We start from the raw sequence: 9,781 nt of genomic DNA, 5'->3' as shown, positions 1-9,781 counted from the left end.
ATTGAAATTTTTCCTTTTGACTCCTATTCACCAAATTAAATCAAATAAAGCTTAAAATTTATCCTCGTGACTCCTACTCATCAAATTAAATCAAGTAAAATGTTGTACACAATTAAGAGAAATTACCAATCCTCCTGGATCCTACTCATCAAGACATAATGTATTACCATAATCTTGACAATTTTCCTATATATACAAATTTCTTCATTCTCCCTTTGCTTCCAATCTTCTTTCATTTGCATTCTCAAACAACCCAAGTTATCAGCTTCATTGTAAGTTTCTTCGTCAAATCTCTGTATTTTTTTTTGTATAGAAATCAAAGTCAAGTTCTTTTTCCTTTTTATCAATCAAAGAGTGATCGTTTATATTTCTTTTTTGTTTGTGGGGTTCTTTAATCTTATGGTTTGAGGTTTGATGTTTGTATAAATTTTTTATCTTTATGATGAATGATTGATCTTTTTTCATTCTAGGATAGTGATGGACTGCAACAAAGAAGAAGCCACCAAGGCTAGATGCATTGCTGAAGAGATGATGGAGAAGGATGATGTTCTTGAAGGATCCTTTTGAACTAGACCCTGCCTCCTTACCTACATACCAATTAGGCGTTTCTGCTTCATATATATATACCAAAGAGAGACTACTAATTTGATGGACTCTGTGAATTCTGCTAAAAACTGGTTTGCATCAGTACCTAATCAGGTTCCTGAACCCGAGTTTTACAAATTTGCTGAAGAGAGATCAATGGAGAAGTTTCAAATTGGTCAATGTTGGGCGATATACATCGATGAAGATGCCTTGCCTCGATACTATGGGCAGATAAAGAAGATATATCTTCTTCCTAAGTTTGTGTTGCATGTGGCATGGTTTTATGCATGTCCACTCCCTAAAAGTACAATACGATGGCATGATAAAACAATGCCAATTGGTTATCGGCAATTTAAGTTTCAAAATAGTAAGCTGAACAAATATACTGTAACCAACAACTTTTCATATGTAGTAGCTGTAGAACCTTTGAAGAAGGATGTATACAAGATCTTCCCTAGAATAGGTGAAGTTTAGGCAGTATACAAAACCTGGAGTGCTAAGCTGATGAAAGGTAATAATCTAGAAGATTTCTAATACGAGATTGTTGAAATAGTTGATGTTTCCGATAATTATGTAGATGTGAAGTTCTTAGCGTTGGTAAAAGGCTTCAAGTCTGTCTACATGGCTCGAGTGGAAGAAGAAGAGGCTGACAAAGTAGTGAAAATATGTGTATCGGAGGATATGAGGTTCTCTCATCAAATTCCTTCTTTTCGCCTGACAAAAGAGAGAGGTGGTAGCTTGCGAGGTTTCTGGGAGCTTGATACAGTAGGAATGTCTCTGTATTTATTGTGTACTAATTGAAGCATCAAACTTTTGTTATCTTTATTATAGACCAAAATGAGTTTTTATGGATTTCTAAAACTCAATTATGTCTCAAAAGAAATTGAGATTTCAAATATATTATTCAAAATGTTTTTTTAAAGGAGAGTTTAAAAAGTTTAGATTTTTAATACAATCCATATTTGCTTATACTTCTCTTATTAATTATTGTGAGTTGGTAATGCAATCATTACAAAGTACTATGTCACATCCTTCCAAAGGAATAAAGTGGGGTTTGTCCTACATCATCCAAGAAAACCCTTGGAAATGTGAAGTGTACATGACAAAGTTTCTATCTGACTTTGTCACTCTTACAGGAGGACAATAGCTTACTTTGTAATCAGTCTCTTTAACAGTATTCTTATTAATGAAGTTGTATGTGATTCCAAAGTCTATGAGTATGGCCAGATACCTATTCTTCACAGTTCCTTTGTCCAAAATAGTGTTTACCCCCATATGGTTTCCTGAGAATGCACTTAGACACCCAACTTCTTGCATCTCTTGTCCTATCTCACCTTCAATTACTATATTGTGAGCGATATCCTAAATCTCTGCATTAGCTTCTTCTACTACCTGATTAGGTTCAAGTTCTCCTATTAGACAGTTTAGTTGTTTCCTCTTGCATTGATGGCCAGATCCATACTTATCACCACATCTAAAACACAATTGATTGTTCTTCATGTATTCATAAACCTCAGGCCTCAACCTGTAAATAGTAGGCCTAGTTGCCGTCATACTAGTGATCTTACCACCATCTGCATTTCCAATAGGGTTGAAGGTATTTTTGTTCTTCTTAAGGGAAGTCTCAATAGCCTTCTCTTGTATTCTTGCTTACTCAATGTCAAACATAAGATAGGTGAGCTTAAACATCTTTACAATGAACCTTATCTCTTCTTTTAAACCCACAATAAAACTTGAAACAAAATGAGACTCAACAAGAGTTGGATTTCTTACCAACATTTGAGTTTTAAGATCTTCAAATTTGTCCAGAAATATATCCAAAGATTCATTCTGTTTGAGCCTATTAAACTCCTCCACTATATCATCTAAGTGTTCCACACCAAATCTATCACATAACTCCTCTATGAATACGGACCAAGTCAAACACCCCTACTCCTAATGAATGATACCATGCCTTATCTAAACAATTCAAGTAAAGAGCATCAGACTCTACTTTTTCGTTCTCAGCCGTTCTATATGGGTTAAAATATCTCTCACATTTTTTATGCCATAACATAGGAGGAAGAATGTGAATCATCTAGAGCATGTTTTGTCGATTATGCTGAGCTGGAACGGAAAGGATGCCATCTCCTTGTTGCTGGTAACTTGCATCTCGAGGAGGTACCCTTTCAAAATTATTCAACCTATCAAGTACAACTCAAGCGTACCCTGAATCTCGATTGGTGTATTATAAACTGCTTGTTGATTCTACAAGAGCTCATCCAGTACTTCATCATACCTTGCAAGCCTTTACTCTACCACTCTAGATGTAGTTCTTTCCTCCATAGCTACAATTCACAAGTCATAAGGATCAAATCACTAATACCAAATGTTAGGATCTTTGTGAGTTCAGACTCAATTTCAATGGAATCAAAAATAAATTATTAATCAAACCAAACAACTCAGTATTTTAGGGCAATTTTCTGGTATTATGATAAGCAAATAACAACTTTTTTTTCAAAACATGTCTTGCTTATTAATAATATAATAATTACAAGAGAGGGGGATATAAGGCCTAACACCTCTTCACATGTAATACAAAAAATGGAAACAACTACGCTAGGCTAAGCTATATATCTAGGAATTTCGATCTAGGAAGGCTTCTTCTTCAGTTCGAGATTCTACTGAAGTTGACACCTCCCCATTAGTCCTTCATGGTGGTTCATTGTAATGCTCCAAACATCCACAGTATGACCAAGCCATTCGTTAAATGCATATAGCCTCCAAATTCGATGATTTCAAATATTGGATATATTGAAAATAATTCCTTAATATGGGAAGATATTTCTATGTGAATTAAGGTCATAAGGAACTCCTAGAGTATTAAGATTTTGTGGCCTCATACCAAGAAAATTAAAGATCGTGAAGCATTTGTCCCAATGGCTTCAACCGTTTGTTAATCCAAGTTATGTGCTAAAAGTTATGCCCATTTTACTAGGCACTACAGGCCTATACGATTCACCCCACGAACTGGTTGTCAGCTGTGTGACCGCGCAACATAGTCAATAACACTGTTAAGGTCACGTTAAGTGCCGCGCTGTCACGCCCCGAGGTTATTCACGAGACGCGAACACGGGACCTAGGATCACGAGTGACCCCAAGCTAACTCTGCTGGCATAACATAAACATACTATGATAACAAAACTAATACGGAAGCTAAAATATCATTAAAATTAAAGTAATGAGGAATAACCATTCTAACACTAAATATATTAAATGTCAGAGTTTAATACAAAATAAATATCAAACTCAAATACTAAGCTGAAATTTAACTATTACTGAAAATAGCCTCTAACTGACTAGAAGTGTTGGGACATGCCCCAACTAAGTCTCGCAAAACTGAAACTAAAAGACTAAAAACTGAAAGATAGCATGACTATTGTCCTCGAAGAATGAGGATTCACCACTGCAGTTGTTGAACTGAAGATCGGGAACTGATCTATGCGTGATCTGGAAGCTGAGAACCTGAACCTACATCACGAGACGATGTAGCGCAGAGTATGCATCAGTACTTGAAAGGTATTGAGCATGCAGGATACAATAAAGCTAAAATAAACATATAACTGAACAAACAATAAAGCAAGAATATAATCGGAACATGATATAAATACTGAATCCTGAGCTAACTGAATGCATTGACCAAATTTATAACATGCTGAGACTGAATACTGACTGTACTGAAATATGGTCAATGCAATAGATTTTGACTGAACTGTGGGAGGTACTAATAAATGATAATAAAACCACATGATCTAAATGTAGAGTCCGATGTATATGCCCAATCGAGAGGACCCAATATACCCTGCCACAGGTATAGAGGCATGACTGGCGTGATCACTAAATGAAGAACACAGAGGGGACTTACAACCTACATGGCTCGTAGTTCTAGGACTATATGGATGACTGACCCTACTCTAACTCGGTATTATGCTACTCCCAAAATGTGAATGCACATTAATATATTGATAATGACACATTCAAAAACTGAGGCATGCATATCTAAAATACTAAAATATCTAGCCTAGAATGTGTAATTCAAGAACAAAAGAAATACATAGCTAGGGTCCTCAAATTCATGCTAGAAATGAAGTAACAACATGATAATCTGATTTAGAACATTTAAATAACTACTTCATAGTAATCTGCTGATGTTCTAGAAACCTTAGTTGTAATCATGATAAGGGAATCAAGAATCTAACTAATTCTACGGACATAATGGGCGAAAGGAACCAACTAGTGAAATCCCACATACTTGGTGCCGAATTCCACGGAGAAATCTTTTGATTTCGGGGCTGGGACTGATGGATTCTTGTTGCGTTCTTGAACTAGGGTTGCTCGACTTTTTTCTCCCTTTACACTCTAATTTTTTCTAAGTTCTGAAGAATGATTTGACTTAGGTAAGTTCTAGTTATGTTTCTAAGCTAAATTTAATCAAAACCACATAGTATAAAGTTAAAACGACGTAGTTTAGAGGTCTAATGACATAGGAAAAGGCCAAAAGATCCCTGACTTAAACTGCTGATGGGCTGACCACGGTCACTTTCACGGACCGTGAAAGGGACCACAGACCGTGAACTGGGTTGTGGTCTTTAGTCCAGTGATTACTGGTTTCTGGGGGTCCGGTTCACGGGCCTTACCACGTACCGTGTGAAGGACCACTGACTGTGAAGGTCTTCATGGTCTTCACTTGGTTTGGTGGTCTGAAGGTCCATGTTCCGGACTATCCCACGACCTGTGTGAAGGACTACGGACCGTGAAGGTCCTCGTGGTCTTCATCTAGGGGTGGAGCTCTAAGGAACTGGGTAGGAAATGCTACTGCATAAACTTGACGGACGCCACCATGGCCCGTCGTCAAGACCACGGCTCGTGAAGGGTCCCATGGTTTGGTGTCTGGGCTTGGTGGAGTTCAACTCCCCACCATGGGCAGGTCACCGGACCGTGGTTCCTATCACGGTCCGTGAACCCTGCCGTGGTTCACTGGTTCAGGTAAGTTTCTGCAAAATTTTTCTAGGTATGGTTTTTGAGGTGTTACATTATCTCATCTTGGGATCATTCGTCCTCGAATAAAGACTAAACTAGATGGAATGGAGGGAAAGAGATGCAAACCCTACCACTAAATACTGGAAACTGATTTCTGACTGAACTGAATTCCAAGAACATGCAAATAGGCTGAAAATGCAAGTACAAACTGGAGGAACATGATTCTAAGACAGAAATTACACATGAATGACTAAAAAACTAAAGAGGAACTATTACCTCAAGCTGGAATGGAATCGGAAGGAAAGAGGTGAGGATACTTGGACTGCATGGCTGCTTCTGCTTCCCAAGTATCTCCCTCTACAGACTGACTCCTCCATAAAACCTTGACTAAAGCGACTTCCTTGTTTCTCAACCTTCTAACCTAACGATCGAGAATCTCAATTGGTACACCCTTAAAAGAAAGACTATATTTCACGGCCACACTCTTTAATGGCACTACGGATGCTAGGTCACCCACACACTTCTTCAAAAGAGAAATGTGAAAAACCGAATGCACTGCTGCTAGTTCTACTGGCAACTCTAACACATAAGACAATTTACCAATCCTTTTTTGAATCTTGTAAGGGCCTACATATCTAGGACTGATCTTCTCTTTCTTGCCAAATCTCATCACCCGTTTCATAGGTGACACTTTCAGGAAAACCCACTCATCAACTTGGAACTCCAGTTCCCTTCTCCTTACATCTACATAAGCCTTTTGGCAACTCTGGGCTGTGTTAAGTCTATCTCTAATGAGTTACTCTTTCTCCATAGCATCGTGAGCTGAATCTCGTCCTGTCAAGGCTGCTTCCCCTACTTCAAACCAACCAACAGGAGGTCTGCATCTATGTCTATACAATGCCTCATAAAGGGCCATCTGAATGCTGGAATGATAGCTATTATTGTAGACGAACACAACAAGAGGAAGGTGATCATCCTAATTATCCTTGAAGTCGATCACACAAGCTCTTAACATGTCCTCTAAGGTTTGAATGGTACGCTCTGCGTGGCCATCTATCTGAGGATGAAATGTTGTGCTAAAATTAACCTGAGTACCTAGGCCTTTCTGAAATGACTTCTAGAAATGAAAGGTAAACTGAGGACCTCAATCTGAAATGATAGACAAAAAAACTCCATGCAACCTGACTATCTCATTAATGTAAAGCTTGGCGTAGTCCTCCGCTGAATCTGTAGTCTTAACCACCAAAAAGCAAGGAGACTTAGTAACTCTGTCAACTATTACCCAAATGGAGTCATGTTGTCTACGAGTACGAGGTAACCCTGTAATAAAATCCATGTTGATCACTTCCCACTTCCAAGTAGGAATGTCGATCTCTTGAGTCATACCCCATGGTTTCTTATGTTCTACCTTCACTTGTTGGCAATTGGGGCACTTAGCCACAAAATATGCTATATCCATCTTCATACCATTCCACCAAAATACTTCCCACAACTCACGGTACATCTTAGTGGTGCCTGGATGAATAGAATACCTGGAGGTATGGGCTTCTGCAAGAATATGTTGTCTCAACTCACCCACCTTAGGAACACATAATCGATCGTGATAGCGAAGTACACCATCTCCTCCTTGGGAGAAAACCTTAACTCTCTATTGATGGACTACACCCTTAAGTTGAAGCAATATCGGATCATTGTCTTGCTTTTCCTTAACCTCCACTACCAATGAATATTCTGACCCATTCTGAACTATCACACCACCATTTGATATGCTCATAAGGGGAACTCCCAAGCGAGCAAGCTTGTGAACATCCTTCGCTAGTTTTTTTCTTTCTTCCTCACCATGTCCCATACTACCCATAGATAGTCTGCTACTACATTGGCCTTACCATGATGGTAATGCACACTCATATCATAATTTTTGAGGAACTCAAGTTATCTCCTCTGGTGAAGATTCAACACTTTCTGGGTGAACACATATTGAAGGATCTTATTGTCTGTGAACACATCTACGTGAACACCATACAAGTAATGTCCCCAAATCTTAAGTGCAAATACCACTATTGCAAGCACGAGATCATGAGTCGGATAGTTCTTCTCATGCACCTTAAGCTGCTAAAAGCATAAGCAATAACCTTATTTCGTTGCATCAACACACAACCTAGGCCAACTCTTGATGCATCACAATATATAACATAACCAGCTAAACCCTCTGGTAGAGTCAAAACAAGAGCTATAGTCAACCTAGTCTTCAGTTCTGCAAAGCTATTCTCACAAACATACCTTTTTATTAGTCAACCTAGTCAATGGGGAGGCTATGGATGAAAATCCTTCCACAAACCTTCTATAATAACCAGCCAAACCTAAGAAACTTCTGATATCCGTAGGAGATGTAGGTTCGGGTAATTGTTTCACTATTTCTATTTTCTGTGAATCCACTCAGATTTCTTCGCTAGACACGATATGACCTAGGAAATCAACAGAATACAACCAAAACTCACATTTGCTAAACTTAGCGAATAATTGGCGATCTTTGAGAGTCTGCAGAACAACCTTCAAATGAATCGCATGCTCTTCCTCATTCCTAGAGTAAATGAGGATATCATCAATGAAGACGATAACAAATAAGTCCAAATACTGCTTGAACACTATGTTCATCAAATCCTTGAAAGCTGCAAGAGTATTGGTTAGTCCAAATGACATAACTACAAATTTATAATGACCATACCGAGTTCTAAAGGCTGTTTTCGGGATGTCACTATCTCTGACTCTGAGCTGATGATAACCGAATCTGAAGTCTATCTTAGAGAAATGACTAGCAACCTGAAGTTGGTCAAACAAGTCATCAATCCTAGGAATAGGGTACTTATTATTGATGGTGACCTTGTTCAACTGCCTATAGTAAATACACATCCCGAGTGAACCATCTTTCTTTTTCACAAGCAACACTGTTGCACCCACGGCAAAATATTAGGTCTGATGAAGCCCTTATCTAGAATTTCTTTCAACTGCTCTTTCAATCCCTTAAGCTCAGCTGGAGCCATTCTGTAAGGAGGAATAGAAATAGGCTGGGTATCTGGAAGGAGATCAATTCCAAAGTCGATTTCCCTTTCGGGAGGAACTTCGAGAAGATCTTCTAGAAACACTTATGGAAACTCGTTAACTACTAGAACTGACTCAAGAGTTGGGGTTTCGGAGCTAGAATTCTTAACGCGAACAAGATGATAGAGGTAACCCTTAGAAATCATCTTCCCTGCCTTAAGGTAAGAAATGAATCGACCCTTAGGCGCTAAGCTACTACTCTTCCATTCTAAGATTGGTTAGTCTGGAAACTGAAAACGAACAATCACTAGTTCTACAATCGATTGAGGCATAACAGGAATGTAACCAATCCATGCCTAGAATGACATCGAAGTCTACCATTTCTAACTCTACAAGATTTGCTGAGGTTACTTTCTGAGAGACTGTGACAAGGCAATTTTTGTATACCCATCTAGCTATAACTGGATCACCGACTAGAGTAGAGACTGAGAAGGGTTCTAAGAGATTTTCTGGACTGCCACCTAATATTATAGCTATATTGGGAGTTACAAAAGGCAAAGTTGCCCTGTTATCTTTCCATTGAGTGTACCATATGTGAGCCACTTTCTTATGTTGGTAGGATGTTAACTCTACCCTATCATTACAAGTCACTTGCATCACTCCAAAGATTTTCTTAACCTCATCAATGAAGTTCTCTGGGTCCTCACCAACTCGTGACCCTAAAAACTCAGGTGGATTCATCCTTACAAAATCTCAAACCCTAGATGCCAGTATCCACCATTTATATTAGTAGGAACTCGAACCTGCTGATTGTTTTTGTTGGTCATACTCTGAGCCAAAAGCTGAATCACATTCCTAAACTTTGTGTTTGAAACCTCATGGTCTAGGACTAGAGGAACTACGTTAGCATTGCTTGCATTAGCATTCCTTACATAAGCTCTACGAGGAGGTATGATCTTAAGCGTAGAACGTCGAGTTAAAATGGAATTAGATCATACATTACGCACGATAAGAGTAACAAGAAAGTGAAGATTTTTCCTAAAACATTTTGTCACCTCCCTCTCATTAGATGTGGTGGGCACTTTCACACCCATGAAAAGGACACTACCTAATGCAGCCTTTCAGACATCCTAGGACT

General features: G+C 38.6%; 1 protein-coding gene across 1 annotated transcript; it reads left to right on the top strand.

Moving 5' to 3' along the window:
• The first annotated feature begins 648 nt into the window (after positions 1 to 648).
• LOC102599798 (uncharacterized) lies at positions 649 to 1,872 on the top strand. Its single transcript, XM_006346512.2, has 3 exons — positions 649 to 1,048; positions 1,163 to 1,364; positions 1,722 to 1,872. Exons 1-3 carry the CDS (start codon positions 649 to 651, stop codon positions 1,870 to 1,872), a joined length of 753 nt encoding a protein of 250 aa, XP_006346574.2.
• Positions 1,873 to 9,781: the final 7,909 nt, after the last annotated feature.

The sequence above is a fragment of the Solanum tuberosum genome, unplaced genomic scaffold (assembly GCF_000226075.1).
Source record: "Solanum tuberosum cultivar DM 1-3 516 R44 unplaced genomic scaffold, SolTub_3.0 scf00079, whole genome shotgun sequence".
Lineage (NCBI taxonomy): Eukaryota > Viridiplantae > Streptophyta > Magnoliopsida > Solanales > Solanaceae > Solanum > Solanum tuberosum.
The sequence above is the reverse complement of the archived record's forward strand: the minus strand, read 5'-3'. Positions and strand labels throughout refer to the sequence as shown.